The sequence below is a fragment of the Ptychodera flava genome, chromosome 7, assembly GCF_041260155.1.
Source record: "Ptychodera flava strain L36383 chromosome 7, AS_Pfla_20210202, whole genome shotgun sequence".
NCBI classification, from domain to species: Eukaryota; Metazoa; Hemichordata; class Enteropneusta; family Ptychoderidae; genus Ptychodera; species Ptychodera flava.
In genome coordinates this window covers 362843-380896 of record NC_091934.1, presented here as the reverse complement: position 1 = coordinate 380896, position 18054 = coordinate 362843, and the positions used below count along the sequence as shown (strand labels likewise).

General features: G+C 35.6%; 1 protein-coding gene across 2 annotated transcripts in view; it reads right to left on the bottom strand.

Moving 5' to 3' along the window:
* Positions 1–18054, bottom strand: part of LOC139137833 (6-phosphogluconate dehydrogenase, decarboxylating-like) — a 258052-nt gene that overhangs the window by 131183 nt on the left and 108815 nt on the right. For both annotated transcript variants that reach the window (XM_070706117.1, XM_070706116.1), the window contains exon 8: positions 4946–5080. In XM_070706117.1, coding sequence (XP_070562218.1) covers positions 4946–5080 — 135 coding nt within the window. The remainder of the gene's footprint in view (positions 1–4945; positions 5081–18054) is intronic.

Genomic DNA, 18054 nt, shown 5'->3' with positions numbered 1-18054 from the left:
GGTAAGCATTTCACTATGAACTGTCAAAAAAAGTTGAACTTTCTGATAATTCTACACTAAAATTATTTTGGCTTTGATGATTTCCTAATTAATTCAATTATTTAAAATCATATTGATTATTTTTTTCTGGGTGAATTGATAGGGTTTATACAGTACAAGAATTACATACAATGTAAATCAAATTTTGACCAAAAATGACAAAAAAATTCCTTAAAAATACACATTTGCATATTTCATCACAATTTGAACAAATCTAAGTTGGGTTACCCCTAGGGACCTGTATACCGAATAACAAAGCTGTCTGACCAGCGGTTATGAAGAAGAAGATTTTTTACCAAAAACGCCTTTTTTGGCATTAATTTGCCTATTTTCAACAATATCAAAAAATAAAAAAAAATTGTTTCTCAAAATCATATTTTTCATCTACACAACAAATATCAAATCAGTAAGTACTGCGGTTCTCAAGATATTTGAGTAGACAGACGCCTCACAAACGGACATACATACATACATACATACATACATACATACATACATACATACATACATACAGACTGACGACGGACGGATACCCATCCCAATAGCTTCTATAGACTATAGTCTATAGTAGCTAAAAAATCGTAATAAAATGGCCGCCTGGCGGCCATATTGGATCGTATCACAAAACAAATTGTCTTTCATATCTATGACATTGGTTAATGTCCTTGTACCAACTTTGAATAAAATCGGTTGAAACATGTCTGAGTTATGGCTTTGTACATGAAAAAATCGTAATAAAATGGCCGCACGGCAGCCATATTGGATCATATCACAAAACAAATTGACGTGCATCTGTATGACATATGAAGTAATCCTTGTACTAAGTTTGAATGAAATCGCTCCTTGCATCTCTGAGATATCTGCGTGAACGGACAGACGCACGCACGCACGCACGCACACACAGACGCACGCACGGACATGACCAAACCTATAAGTCCCCCCGGACGGTGTCCGTGCGGACTAACAAGCAACGCTAAGCAATATCTAATCAGTTCATGCAAGTAGTATATGGTACCTGTCTACCAAATCTGATTTGCATTGGGGGCTTAAATGTTAACTGAGATGAGCATCCAACAAAGAATCAAGTCTTTCTTTCAGGAACCATATATGGCCAAGAAAATATTTGGCTGAACAAGTGTACATCTTGGCACACACATTTGAAAAACACAGACATCATGAGATCATTATTCATGATGACAAATAAACTTCCACAAAAGAAGATAAGATAATGTACCTTACTCAGTATCATTCACTATCTTCAGTCAACACTGATAAGTGATAATCATCTAAGGGATTCACATCAAATGTCAACCTATTATGATCATTAGGGGAATGTAAAAGAAATCATTTTGAGAGAGATAGGCTTGAATTGGAATTCAGATACTCTACTATACAAGTCAACTTGAGAAGATGAGGAACAGGTTTTTTGCTCACGTGTTGACACATGTGAGCATATGTCGCAGCGATGTCTGTCTGTCTGTGTATCTGTCTGTGTGTCTGTCTGTGTGTCTGTCTGTCCGTCTGTCTGTCTGTCTGTCTGTGTGTCTGTCTGTCTGTGTGCTCAATATCTCAAAAACGGCTGGTCAGATCAGAATCAAATCTGGTACATAGATTTAGTTTGCAAATGGCAAGAACTGATTAGTTTTTGGTGGGTGTGGCTTGCTTACTTTTTGCTCATTTGCATAATTAATGATATTAGAAAAAAAACGGATATACATTGGGAACAACTGCACACAATTTGATGAGATTAGCTACAAATGTTGATCACATCAAGATATATCACCTGTGAAAGTTATTAAGGGTTGACGTGAAAGATACTTACTAATTTGCATATTTAAATGAAATTTCCTAATTAGGGGTATATATCTATATATACTCGATCAAAATTGACGAAACTTGGTATGCGTATTGAAGATACTATGATTTAACATTATTGAAAGTCATTAAGCATTTTTACTTCTTCAAAATCGTAATTTGCATATTTAATGACCTTTCGAAATTAAGGATATATATTTGAATTTACATAACCAAAATTGATGAAACTTGCTATGTACATTAAAGTTACTATGATAGATCATTTTTAAATGTCATTCAGCATTTTTACTTCAGCCAATTCCTTATTTGTATATTTTATGAACTTTCCTAATTTGGGGTATTTATCTGAAATGACGAGACCAAAGTTGACGAAACTGCCTATGTACATTAAAGATACTATGGAAGGACATTATTGAAAGTCATTAAGCATTTTAACTTTAGCCAATTTCTTATTTGCATATTTAATGAACTATCATAATCAGGGATATTTATCTGTATTGACTAGACCAAAGTAGACGAAACTTGCTATGTACATTAAATATACTATGATACGACGATACTGAAAGTCATTAAAGCCCGGGGCGAAATGGACCGGGATCCAGATTAATGCCAAGTTTGGATGGGCGTTTTGGGGCATGGCTCTGCATAATGAGTCTGTTGGTAACGGTTGCTATCGTTCGCATTATCTGGGTAATCTGTTTGCTCTCAACTCACGCTCTGACTATTAGCTTAGGTACAGCCTTCGCAATACGCGAAAGAAAAAAGAAAGAAGGAAAAAATATCAATTTCATAAAAACAGGAGCGTGCTGAGTTGATCTACTGCAGATTTTGCTGAGTTGATTTACTAAAGTTTCGGGGTCATGTCATCGTTCGAGAATGATTCGGCTGCTGACCGCCATATCTACATACGGAAATGGCGCCGTACGCTGTGGAAATAATCATCAAGAAAGTAATAAACATAAACATTAAAAATAATCCGAAGCTGGCAATTTCGTATGTTGAAATCACGAATTACCGATCTAAACATTGACTGAGAAACACGGTCAGGAAAATGGTAGGAAATAGGTGAACGACGCGACGTCATGGCCGATCGCTAAAAATAAAAAAATAAGTTCACTACATCATGGAAGGATCGAGATTTCCATGAATCTCGCGTACAATGGTATCTGTAAGCGATCGAGGTCGGCTGATCGGTTGCTTTGAGGGTGACCCCGGACAAATAATCACGAGTTATGTTTATTTTTTCGAGCAATGGGATGAACCACGGACTGGGTTCATAAATATCTTCGTTATTGAAGAAATTAAAGTCCAACCTTTGTCGAAATCATACAATAGTGCCAACTCAATGAGCCGATCTCAGACACACGTATCAATAGGCATAAGCCTTTCGAAGAAGATCGGGTGACGACGCGTCGATGCTCACCTTGAACTGACATTGACAAATACTGTTTTGATGTCTTTACAAGCTTTGTTTCATTCTCATAACAGAAGTCCAAACGTTACTGGGGCAACCGGTATGTCAAATCCTTACCAACCCTCCGAACACGACATGTCATTGCCATGTGTGAGAACACGTGTACACATGTACAAACCATACGACCGTTTTCAGGGCAGCGACTGTAGCGTACCGGTACTTTCGGCCGTAGATTGGGGGGGGGGGGGCTGTTTAAAAAAGTGGCTCTCTTTGACTGACTGTAATCAAATTGATCATGGAGGCTACCGCCATGCTTTAATATTTAGTTGTTTTCGATGTCATTGTAAACTATGAACTCTGCCTGCAGTTCTGTAAAATACAGTGTACGCACTTTTCGCAAGAATACATCGTACCGGTACTGACACATCTCTTGCTAAGTCACGACCGAAAATGGCTCACTTTCACGATGTCTGTGCATCATAAACGCTTGTTAGTAAAATAGTTCATGACAACCACGAAGTTTTCATCCTGTGTGCACGCCAATATCCATGTAACTCTAAGCGTACACATGGTTTGTTTACATCGTAATTATTCTCGTATGCACAGCAAATGTTTGACTAGTTTACACCTCTACGCGTCACTGAATGATTGACAATTGTTTGAATCGCGGAACGACTGTTCCCTTGGGGCCATTTCCTTTGTTACGAAAGCGATTTTTCCCCTAATCGTCGTAATTTTAAAAGGCTTTGTGAAACTTTGCGGATACCTGTATGGCCTACATGTTTATGAAACACTCTATGTTTATGGTATGCCAATAATGTTTGTTTGAGAATCGCTTCGGCTGATTTTCACGGAGCGGTCTACCTTGCTGTTGCCAGTTGTCACTCAAGCGCCATTATGAATTTTCGATGAGTTAGGGGTCTTTTATACTCCGCACACCGGTTTAAGCATTTTACTTCATCCAGCTCCTAATTTGCATATTTAATGAATTTTTGAAATTAGGGATAATATATATTTAAATTTACTTGACCAAAATTGATGAAACTTGCTATGTACATTAAAGATATAGCTATACTATTATGTAGGCTTACATTATTGAAAGGCATTAAGCATTTTTGCTTCAGCCAGTTCCTAATTTGTGTATTTAATGAACTTTTCTAAATTAGGGATATATACTTAGATGTATTTGATCAAAGTTGGCATAACATGCTATGTACACTGATGACTATACCAGGTTATACCAATATTGGAAGTCATTTCGCACGTAAGTTTTCATGTCAGCTAATTTATAATTTGCATATCTAATGAGCTTTCAAAGTTTAGAATATATAGTTTGAAGGACTTGACAAGAGGCAATTACACTTGCTATATAAAGAGGTGATACAATGACAGCAGTCAAAGAAATTAGTTATTTCTATTTCAGGTAATTGCGTATTTCAATACTTAATGACCTATAGAGTTAATCTGTGGTGAATATTGTTCATTATGTTGATCATAATACTTTCAATGAAGTTGCAAACATGTGGCAAAGGTTCAAATTTACACATAACTGCAATATATAATGAAACACGTGAGCATTTACAGTTCATATCTGGTTAGATAGTAATGTCAAAAAGAGCACGGCAGAGTGATACTTTGCCCTTATTTTCAACATTTGTTTTGGTTGTTTTTATTTACCTTACTCATTTCATCAGGGCTCATTCCAAGAGCATCTTTCATGAGATGATAGGCTTCACAAATGAGCTGCATATCTCCATATTCAATGCCATTGTGTACCATCTTAACATAGTGTCCAGCACCATCTTCTCCAACCTGTAAAACACAAACTTTTACACTATCACGAAAATCTTATGAATGATTTGACATGAACATGACATTTTCTTAGGCCATACAATACAACATTGTCTGATGTGTGTGGTAAAAAGGGTTAGATTCTAAAGGAAGAAAACGATAATGATATTACAGATCTCTGCACCAGGCAATCATTTGTATTTGTTAAGGCAAACTAACATAGGGCCAATGTCCCTGAGCTACTATTGACTTGAATGGTACAGAGGACGTGCATAGAATAATACCAGATATAGGATTGCAGAGGTCCTTTGACAATTAACACAGTGTATTCTTATGACAAAAGAACTGTTTCAGTACGGCTCGATACTTACAGATACCCTTTATACACATACATTCACCAATGAATAGCCAGCACAGAAATCTGCCATCTATGCTTATAGTTTCTTTGCCATATGCCTCTCACGCAAGGTGGTCACTTACACAAGCAGTTTAATAAAAGATCTTGAAACATTAAAGACAAGCAGTTTCTGTGATGATGATTCATATATGCAAAATAGCAATGATTTGATACTGTTCAATGCCTTTCAGAATCAGTACATCTCTGTATGAACAAAATATATAGTAAGTTATGATTAGTCTTACTGCATGCGTTACTTTTTGTGCACCTTGAACTCACAAAATCTGCAATATTAATTCCCCTGGAAAACAGTCAGTTAGCTGAAATCCCTCAAAATAGGCGTTTCAACAAGTGGCCTGAAACAAAGTGCTTTTTTGTTTGCAAACAGTTTGAACTTTCAATTTTTAGGCAGTCCATTTTTACAACCAGTTTTCAATGTGGGTGATCAACGGTAGAAATTTGGTGGTAAAAACTTGAAATTTTTAGGTAATTTAATCACATTACTTAATACATAGACAACAAGTAATCGTTGATGACACAGTCCCTGCTTGTTAATTCGTAATTTGATGACAGGTCCTCGGAGAGCGAGGATAGAGTCCTGTTCATTCACAGGGTCTGTGATTAAAAATACTGCAATGCCTATTATGAGGCTTAATTGCCGAGAACAAGCTCCATGGTGGTAAAATTGTAAAACCAGTTTGGGCGGCCACCCTATAGTTTTTTACCGGTTCCATGATGCAATGCGCGCCAGGGTATACAAAGCATACGTAACGCATAGAACTTTTTAGCCGTAGGGTACACGCAGGGTACGTTACTCATAGAACTCTATGGCAGATTACACCCTGACCTATATTTTCATCGCTGATGGTTAGATTATACGGTACATGGGGCATTATTTGGTATTGCAAATTTGTGTCATTCTTCTATAACAATCTGTTGTACAAATCAAATAGGCATGTTTTCAGAGTTTTGAGCTTATATACGGTGTTTGATAAAGTCACTGCAATGCATTGTGGGATAACCAGTAAAAGGTCTATTACAAAAATGATGCAAGTACCGGTAGTCATTACTTGACAGGATTTTGCAAAATAGTTTTCATTCTATTATAACACTGACAGACTATCACCTGTACCACATTCTATACAATTTGATGCAGTGCTTCTGGGCATTCATGCTGAAGAACAATTTTTATTATGTATGCAAATTAGCAATTAATTTAAATGACAATGCTAGGTGTCACTGAATTGTATTACAGCACTGTGAGATCGACATCTATACCAATCATCAAATCTGATGCACTATTTCTGGACATATCACTCAAATCAGGACAGTTCATTAATTATGCAAATTAAAAATGTATTAACATGGTACTGATAAATGTTCTTATTCACTGTAAAAGCAATGAGAGCAAAACATCTGTACAAGTTTCATCAAATTTGAAGAACCACTTCTTGGCATATCAGCCTTAAGTACGAAAATTCATAATATAGGTAATCAGCAGTTAATTGATATGATACTGCTACATATCTTTGCACACCATTGCACTATTGTAGGATGAACATCTGTACCACATTTCATCAAATTTGATTCAGCACTTCTAGGCATATTACACTAATTATGATAGTTCATCATATATGCAAATTATCTATTTATTGACATGATACTTCTTCATGTCTTTACACAGCATTACAGTACTCAGAGATCAACATCTGCACTGTGTTTCATCAATTTTGATGCATCATTTCTAGACATATCACACTAATTATGAAAGTTCCTTAATATACAAATTAAAAATTTATTTACACGACATAGATAAATGTCTTTATTCACTTTTAAAGCACTGTGAACTCAACATCTGCACAAAGTTTCATGAAATTTGTTGAACTACTTCTTGATATAACGTATATATATATATATATATATATATATATATATATATATATATATATATATATATTTGAACAAACTTAAGTAAGGTCATCCCAAGTGAACTGCATATGGAATTTCAAAGCAATCGGACTTGCGGTTTCAGAGGAGAAGGCAATTGTTGACAGACGGATGGATGGACGCAGATGGAAAATCAACCTATTTGATAAGCTCCGCGTCGATGACAGCGGAGCTAAAAAGTGATGAAATTACTGTTTTTAATAGGCATATTCTCCTATAAATACATGACCCTGTAAAGAATATATGTTAAAAGTGTTTAAAAGTAAATTTATTTTCAAAAAACAATTTAATCTGTGACCAAAGGATTTTTATTCTTTGAGTTTATCATATTCAAACATTGCAGTTTGTTCAATCATCTACTTGTGCAGTGCAAAATTTATAAAATGACTGAAAAATAAAAAAATTGGCAGAATTACAGTCTTTGTGATGTAAAATTATGGGTTGACATAATGATAATTGTAAATCTGTTTGAAGTAGTACTATACTACCGGATTTTTCTGAGAGTACGCCCACTCGAAAAACCGCCCATGGGCGGTTATTTGGGGGGTGGGCCGTTATTAAGAATTTTAAATTTCATCTCAACCTTTGTCTACGGCATTTCAACTTGACTCCCCTTGAAAAAAATTATCTACGCAAAGGTCAAAAAGTTTTATATAGCGTACAAAATAAAATAAGTTACACTTCTAAGATAATTACTTCGGCGATATATGTCCGTATACCCCTATTTATGCTACTAAAATGCAGGTGGAATGATCCAGAAGAACGCAAAGTCAACGTTAGAGTTTGCCACACAATGCCGACAATGATTGACAGATGAAGCAGGAGCCAGGAATTTTCCTTTCTGCACGATGGGGATCATGAAATAATAAAATGACTATCATAAAAAATAACTCTGTTTCATTATTTTTTTATTTAATGTACATCATTACTTTTCAGGTTTTTTCGCTTTGATACAAAAATCTGATGGTTTTCTTCGCGTAAATTTGTTGCATTCACAAACGTAACAGTAGTAGTAATCCCTAGTAGAAATGGTATGATCCACAATTGTTACGATTATTGACCTCTTTGCGTGCAACGAATGTGAAACACTGTATCTGTTTTCACAAGTTCGACTACTTTGATTAACTTGTCACACTTACAAACTAGGTCAACCTCAGAACACGTGCACACGTCAAAATCTGATCGATGATTTTCTTCGCTTAAATTTGAATGCGTTCGACAAACCATGGAGGCATATATAAAAATAAATGTCTATATAAAAATTTAAAAAGGTTTTTCCTTTTTTGTTATTGGCAAGTAAAATCTAGCGTAAAACTGTTTGTCGAGGATCCCTGCAGTACGTCACTACAGTGACGTAGTAGGCGGTGACCTCTCAACTTCTGAACACGAACCAAGAGATTACGGCCAGCATCCGCGCGCCACGAATAATCATAGATCCTAGGACTGAACTTTCCCCCACCCCCCCAAGTAAAAGTTTGGTTTCAGTTTTGTGAGACTGGGAATGTCCATAAGACGAACGATGGTCATCGATATCACACGAAGAATCTCTCAGTTTGTGTTTAGAAGTTGAGAGGTCACCGCTACGTCACTGTAGTGACGTACTGCAGGGATCCTCGACCAACAGTTTTACGCTAGCAAAATGGCGGTCTCCGTGTAGTCATGTCGGGCAAACTTAGAAAAAAAAGGCGATATTTCAGTGAATTTTGAGCGGACTTCTGGTCTGGTTAGTCCCTAATAACCAAGCTGTCGATGAGTGTTGGCAATTTGTAATTTGGATGGAAAATATTTCGAAATATCGTCGAGCAAACTTCCGCAAAGGGTGCTTGCGGCGGAACATGGACGCTAGTCTATGGAATATCCCATAGCTGTGGTGGCGGGGTTAAAATCGTAAAAGTCAAAACCAGCCCGTAAAAGGCATGAATCCCGTCTGAAAACACCACAGCTATGGACCCACAGCTAAATGGGACCTTGTGTTGTCACGGTTGTGCGTTGATTATCCATGCGTTATTTTTACCTGACTCGTAATTTATTTTTCCATGTGTGATTTTATTTTCCAAAGAGATGTGTATTGCAATTTGTGTTGATATACAAATAAAAGAAATCTTGATCGTATCTTGGGTTCAGTTTAGTTTTATGCGTGCGTGAATGAGTGCATGAGTGTCAGTTTATGTTATTGTATGATGCATCAGAAAATTGCAACATTGTGTCCTTTTTGTTGAAGATGGATCCGTTAGAATTTGTAGCCCGGGAATTTGTAGCGCACAATGACGAAAAAGAAAACAAAACTCTGGAGAAAAAAATGAGTGGATGTTTTGCAGCGTTCTACCGTCATTTATTTTTGGTTTTGTGATCAACAGTGATAAAATAACTCCTTTATTTTTTAGTTAATTGGCGAGTAAATTTTTACCGAATTACGGCCCTGGGCCGTTATTTAGCTACAGGTGTGAAGCAGACAATGTAGCCATTTTCTGTTTAACGGCCCTGGGCGTACTCTCAGAAAAATCCGGTATAATTTAAAAATACCTCAAGGACACTATGTGCTCACATTCGGTTTGAATTGGTCCATTCGAGAAATATTAAAACTATGAAAAACAAGAATGACAAAAGCAAATAAGGTCTCCAACTTAGGTACTGGAGGTCACCATATATACATATGCATATATGGGAGCGTAAAAATACCGTCAAGGACAGTGTGCTCACATTCAGTTTGAATTGGTTCATTCGAGAAATATTTAAACCATGAAAAACAAGAATGACAAAAGCAAATAAGGTCTCCAACTTAGGTACTGGAGGTCACCATATATACATATGCATATATGGGAGCGTAAAAATACCGTCAAGGACAGTGTGCTCACATTCAGTTTGAATTGGTTCATTCGAGAAATATTTAAACCATGAAAAACAAGAATGACAAAAGCAAATAAGGTCTCCAACTTTGGTACTGGAGGTCACCATATATACATATGCATATATGGGAGCGTAAAAATACCGTCAAGGACAGTGTGCTCACATTCAGTTTGAATTGGTTCATTCGAGAAATATTTAAACCATGAAAAACAAGAATGACAAAAGCAAATAAGGTCTCCAACTTAGGTACTGGAGGTCATCTTTAGGAACATGCATATCAACTTCTATAGCAATGGAAAAAGCAGATCCTAAATACATAAGCAAATGTCAACAACAAAAAACAGAGAAGGCTTGAAAAAAAGAAAAGGTGGGAGTGGGCAAAAAATGCACAAGGGATCTGCTAAAAAAGTAATGCTACATTATTGATCTTCTACACCCTACCCCCTCCTGCATATCAAATGTTCCACCCCTTGGTATTACATAAGACCAAATGACAGGAAGTACATTTACAATCTTGGAGATTTTTAATTAACGCCATGAGTGTTATCATTCTAATGTAAACAGCACTTAAGTTAGTTACAGATAGTGAAATGCCTTCCACTGTGGGTGGTGATTACAACATCTGGAATTATCCTGGATCCAAATTTCTCATCAGTTTTTGTCTGTCCATGGAGGTAGTAGAGAAGGAGTCACAACTAGGCGGAGATCAAAGGGACCATGTGTTTTGCCGCTGTTTGCCTTACAAACTACTCCATTAGCACCAACGGGACTTGCGAACGCGTTTTCTCGGATTTAGTAAACAAGATTAAGTTCGTTCGGGGTCGTTCGGGTGTTTCGGCCGTCCCTCGGCAGTTGACAGATCTTCAAACATGGCGTCACGTGTCCCAGCGTCGCGTCGGGAAGTTCGAGTCGTTCCACTGATTTTGATGTACACGATGTTAAAGAGGTCGAGGAACAGATAATTGAGGAAGGGAGCTTTTGTATCTGCAAAAGCGCGGAGACTGAGTTGATAATAGCTTGCGATCACAAAAAATGCCAAACATCGTAGAGCAGCATTGTTAACACGCCAACTTTTTCCAAATCCAGTTCTTGGTTCTTGCCGTGTTTCATCATGTTGTACTGGCATTAATGATAAGGTTAAATAAGAAAGCATAGCTTTTAACTGCTACATCCATGACTTTTATGAATGGTCGCGATATAAAAACAACACGTACGATGCATTGAAACAAAGCGTCGCAGCGTCGCCTATGGCGTCGCTGGCGTCGCGTCATAAACACCCGGGAAACGCTACAAGTTTAACCCACGCTCACGGCAGTGCTGCAGTCCGCTGCACCATACTCAGTACATGATTGAAAAGTTCGTGATCAGAACTTTCATTCTAACAAGGAAAGGTTCCTGCGATCGAATGTAAAGTATATAAAAAACGACGTTAAAATTACCAAGATTTTGAGAATGAAAAACTTAAATTCCTTGTAACTTCACTTTTCGTGGACGGAACGTGTCGGTTCTTACACTATCATGACGCACTTGACCCAAGCTACGCAAATACAGTCTTTGCGCATGTGTTATGACACTGTGGAGAAACTGAGTCGCATTAGCAAACCCAGGTTCATTTCACTCGGTTCGGTTGCGAAGGTACCGTCGGCAACGCAGATGGCGGGAAAGGGGTTTTAAACAATGGACATAAAGGGATTAAACCAATGGTGAACAATAGTAATAAAACGTAATTATCTCAGTTGTGACTCCTTCTCTACTACCTCCATGGTCTGTCTTACATAGAAAAGTTGCAAAGATTGGTCTAAAATGAAAAAAAATTACCTCAGCTTTGTTTTCTGGATCAAATTTTCTACAAATTGGTATCAAATATGACAAACTTATGTTCACAGCCTTCAAAATTGTCTCACAACATATCCTGGGTTGATATAGGTCATTTAAGGTCACAAACTGAGAAAAGTACCTCAAATATACAAATTTTGGGGTTTCCCAACACTTTGAGCAGAAAATTTATCTAATAACATCTTTCGGGACTTTACACCAAATTACAAAGCTATCAAACAAGGGACTTTATACCAAATTACAAAGCTATCAAACAAGTAATGTTGAGATAAAGTTTTCTTGACCAAAAATGACAATATTGTCTTAAAAATACAATTTTTTATATTTCAGGACAAGTTCGACATATCTAACTATTGTCATCTCTGTACGTCTGTGTACGAAATATGAAAGCTGTCTGTCCAGGGGTTTTAAAAAGGAAACACAGTCTAAGATTTTTTGACCAAAATTGACAAAATTGCACAAAAATAGTAATTTTCCCAATTTTGTCATAATTTCAACAAATTAGAAGAGTAACACCCTTGCAAAGAGACAACCCAAATTTGACAGCCATTGGGCCGGCGGTTTCAGAGAAGAAGAATTTTCACTGAAAATGAGAAAAATCACAAAAAAATTCAGCAAAAATACAAAATTACGGATATCTTCACAATATTCATAAAACTGTATAAGGTTGACCTAAGGTACTTGCACACAAATTTTCAAAGCAATCAAAAAAGCGGTTCTTGAGTTATTAATTCTTAACCATTTTCACATTTTGTAAGCTCATTTGCATGATTTTGGCAATGCAGACTTCATTTGAACAAAATCCCATCTATAGCCCAGGATGCATCCACACACCAAATACAAAGCTGAAACGTGCAGCGGTTTGCGTGTTTTTGATGTTGACGGACATACATACATACATACATACATACATACATACATACATACATACATACATACATACATACATACATACAGACGCCATCGACTTCAGCCTATACGATAAACTCACATTGGTAAAACCAAATGTGAGCTAAAAAATAGTGACAACATCACTGTTCGCTCCCATATACATGTAGTTATCAAAACAAATCAACAATTGTATGAAACATGGACATACATATACAGACAGACTGACATACACAGACTGACACAGAGTGATGACATTGACCCCACGTGTGCCTTGGCCCATGGAGAGTGATAAAGATATAACAAACAGCTGAATGTAATGATAAAATAGTTAAGTATAGGCCTATACAGGCACTGAGAGTGAATATGTTACATTAATTTGATTAGTTTCTTTTCCTTTTCTACTTCTGTGATAATATTTAAGACAATCAATCTGCAAGGCAGTTTATGTATTGACAAATATGTTATCTTTTACAAGCACACAGTAAACTGTTCTTGATTTTTCATTTACAATATTTGACATAGACTGAAATACATAACATGCAACCAATGTTTACACTTTGCCCATACATCAGGTACTAATGGAGAAATTTCAACTTACAATCATCAACTCAGAAACCCTACAGGAGTAAACATTGTTTTCTTCCATAACAGCTGGTACATCCACATCTGGAACAACTTACAAACTTAACCAATTACACAAGGATGATGACACAAGAGGTAAAGTTCAACTGTGGTGAACTTGACTATTCCTTTCAAATCCTTACCTAACTTGACATCTTAAACTAAAATACACTGCATGGTTAATTGTGCACAAAAATACATCGGGGTGGACCATTTGATAAGGGATGGTGTCTGGAAGATCGATGAGGTACATTATCTTTTTTATCCGATCCATTGTACATTCTTTTTTCCCCACTCTCCCACCTTTCTTTTTGTCAAACCTTCTCTGGCTGAATTTTTTATTGGCATTTGTTTGGAATTTTTTCAAAATCTGCCAGGATTTTTTTACCGCATTTCAACACCAAATACAGTTTACCATATCAAATGCTTACTAAATCACCACATTATATACTCTTAGTTCCAGTAGGTATAAAATTACCCCCAAAAAATCTTAAAAATACAAAATGAAAGATATTCCAGTAAAACTGAAAGTTTCGCAAAGTTGCCCCAAAAATTCAAAATTCCGGATTTCAACTTAATTTCAATATATCTTATTAACAAAAAGCCTAAGGACCGGTTTACTAAATATCAAAGCAATCAGACTGGTAAATTTTGAGAAACAAATTTTTTGACCAAAAATGAGAAAAATTGCCCCAATAATTACAAAATTGCAGATTTCATCCTAATTTTAAATATATCTAATTAACATAAAGCCTAGGAACCTGTACACTAGATATCAAAGCTACCAGATCAGAAGTTTGAGGAGAAAAACTTTTTGACCAAAAAAGGCAAAAATTGCCCCAAAAAGAAAAAAAAAATTGCCAGTTTCAACATACCTTCAATACATTACATTGAGAGTACTCTTAGATACCTGTATACCAAATACATGTATAAAAGCTATCAAATCAGCAGTTTTTGGATTAAAAAGATTTTTTATCAAAAATTGGTAAAATTGCCCCAAAATTACAAATATGACAATATCAATACAATTTGTACAAGCATGACTGAGGTCATTCTGAGGAACATGAATATTAAGTTTCATAGCAATCAGACGAGCGATTTCAGAGAACAAGATTTTTTGACTAAAAACGGAAAAAATACCCTAAAAATACAAACATGCAAATTTCATTCCAATTTTTGCACACATAATTTACAATACCTAAAGAAATCTGCATACCAAGTTTCAACCAAATCTGACCAATGCTTACTGAGTTTTAGCCATTTACAGGATTTTTCCTTTTTTTCCCCTCATTTGCATATTTTTGGCACTGACATGTTCATTTGAACAAATTCACTTCCACCCCTAGGTGCACCTGTACACCAAATATTAAGACAGTAGGTGCTACGGTTTAGGAGTTTTTGATGTGGACGGACTAACAGACATACATACATACATACACACAGACGCCATTTTTCCACTTTATACAAATACCTACCATTTGCATATATACATATGCATATATGGGAGTGTAAAAATACCGTCAAGGACAGTGTGCTCACATTCAGTTTGAATTGGTTCATTCGAGAAATATTTAAACCATGAAAAACAAGAATGACAAAAGCAGATAAGGTCTCCAACTTAGGTACTGGAGGTCATCTTTAGGAACATGCATATCAACTTCTATAGCAATGGGACAAGCAGTTCCTAAATACATAAGCAAATGTCAACAACAAAAAATAGACAGAGAAGGTTTGATAAAAAGAAAAGGTGGGAGTGGGTAAAAGAATGTACAAGGGATCTGGAAAAAAAGTAATGCTACCTCATCAATCTTCTAGACCCTACCCCCTCCTGAATATCAAATGTTCCATCCCTTGGTATTACATGTCTTATATAGAAAAGTTGCAAAAATTGGTCCGCAATGAAAAAATTCACCTCAGCTTTTAGGCAAGCGGCGAATCCACAAAAAGGGCCTTATTTTAGGAGTTTAATGTACCCACCTTACATACGGCCACATCATACATCATTTGAAAGCTTATTACCTCTACTTTAAGAATATTGACGATGTGGAGCTGCCAAGAAGGGCCATACCTCCCTAATTTGCATAATTCACAAAGGTACACATTTTGCATAAGTGCGATATACAATTAGAAAATTCATTGTTAACTACTGTAAACATACTTTTAAACTATTGATTGATATATCAAATGAGAGGTATTTTCATATAGAACATAACATGGATATCCAAAGACATATATAAATTGATTTCACTGAAATATTTTCATATTTATATTGACAATAATATTTTCCTCTCTTGAATAACAATATTTTAAATATTTAACACATACAACAACAACATACAGCTACATCATACATCATGTGAAAGCTCTACTACAAGATAATTGACAATTTTGATCTGTCAAGTACGGTCGTAGCCCCTAGTTTGCATAATTTACAAGTATATCTAATTTGCATAAATGCAACATAAAATTAGAAATTCATTGTTAACTACTCTAAACATACTTTTAAACTATCAAGTGATATATCAAATGAAAGATATTTGCATGTAGAATACGGAATGGATATCATAAGAGATATTTAAATTGGTGTCACTGAAATATTTTCATATTTACATTGAAAAAATATTTTCCCTTTTGAATAACAATATTATAAATATTTCATCACATACGGCAACATCATACAGCCACATCATACGTCATTTAAGCTTATTATCTCTAATTCAAGAAAATTGACAGTGTTGAACTATCAAGTAAGGTCGTACCCCTAAATTTGCATAATTTACACAGGTAAGCGATATGCATAAATGCAAGATAAATTCAAAAATTCATTAACTATTCTAAACATACTTCTAAATTATCAAGATATATATTAAAAGAAAGTATTTGCATGTACAAAACAAAATTGACATCAAAAGAGATATACAAAGTGATTTTACTGAAATATTTTCGTATTTGTAGTGAAAAAAGTTATTTTCCCCTTTTGAATAATGGTATTTTAAAAATTGTGACAGCAGTATCAATGCAACTACATGCATTATGATGTGCAAAATGTGCATAGAACATGGAGAACAAACAGCTGAAAGGAGGTGTGAATATGAATATTTTGTTTGTTTAATGTATGTTTCCAAATATATGAATACCTCTTATTGTCTGCATTATTATCCGATACCGATGTCTAGTTTTTATAGGTCAGAGAGTGTTTCTCCAAACATGACCTTTGTTTGGAGTATGAAATACCCATTAACAGCATGGAAGATTAATTTGGAGCAGATACAACTGGTGACATGTAATAAGAGAAAGCAACTCCACACATCGTTCATATCTTATAGTTGTTTGAATTTTGTGTATGTGCTACGTTCACAAATAACGGTGAGGGGCAGAGGAATTCGGGTTGGAATCGAAATTTTGAGGGAAAGTAAAGTTTGAAAGTTTTGATCTGCCATATAGGGGACCTGAAAATGTTTTGGTTCCCTTTTACTTTTTGCGATTCCAAGGTATCGAAGGCTATTCAATGAAAATCAAATAACAATTAAATGTCATCCAATTGTTCTGAAGTTAGTAATAATCAAACAAGATCTGAAATTACTTTTACTTTTTTTTTTACTTCATTACTTTTATCTCGAAAAAAAATTGTATTTTGTATCGTATTGTTGTGGCATATTTGTTCTAATGTATCATAATGTTTCGCCTTTAACAAACTCTTGAATGTTGCTGTTTGATTGCATGAACTGGAATCTGGTATCTGTTGCTTTTTTGTGTGTTAAGTCGAGAATGTTAATTTGTTGCATTGAAACTTTCCCAAATTTCAGACTGGGCCGCATTTTTTATGTTGGATATGAATTTGTTAAGCTCGTGTTGGGTTCCAATGAAAATCATACGCCGTCTCTGAATTTCAGTCAGAGCGATATTTGTTCTGTGTGTTGCTGAATTATTCTTATTTTGTCTTGTGTTTGGAATTTCTGGTGAAGCTGGACATCCTATACTGCGCCCAAATATCTGACGGTAAAATTCATTCTTGAATTGAAACACGTTGTTTTTCAAGATTATTTTCTGCATAGTTATTATGTATATTGTTGTTGGTTGTTTGAGAATGTAATAATTGATGATCTTTCCTGATTTGAGAATGTAATAATTGATGATCTTTCCTGATTTGAGAATGTAATAATTGATGATCTTTCCTGATTTACTACTCTGCCTACCGTTTTAATTGTTTTATTGTGCGGTGTACTAAATAGTGCACATTGATACACTGTCTGGTGTTACTAATTGATCAGAACTTTATTGGCTATTGTATGTTAAAGTCTGTTGTATCTTTGATGTATATTGGTTTGTTTGTTTGAGAAAAAAGTCAATGAATTATGATATGTGAAAGATTGGACTGGATCATCCACTTATAATTGGGCGTCCTATGAACTTATTTCCTGCTGGGCGTCATTTTGTGTATTTTTGGCATAAGTTA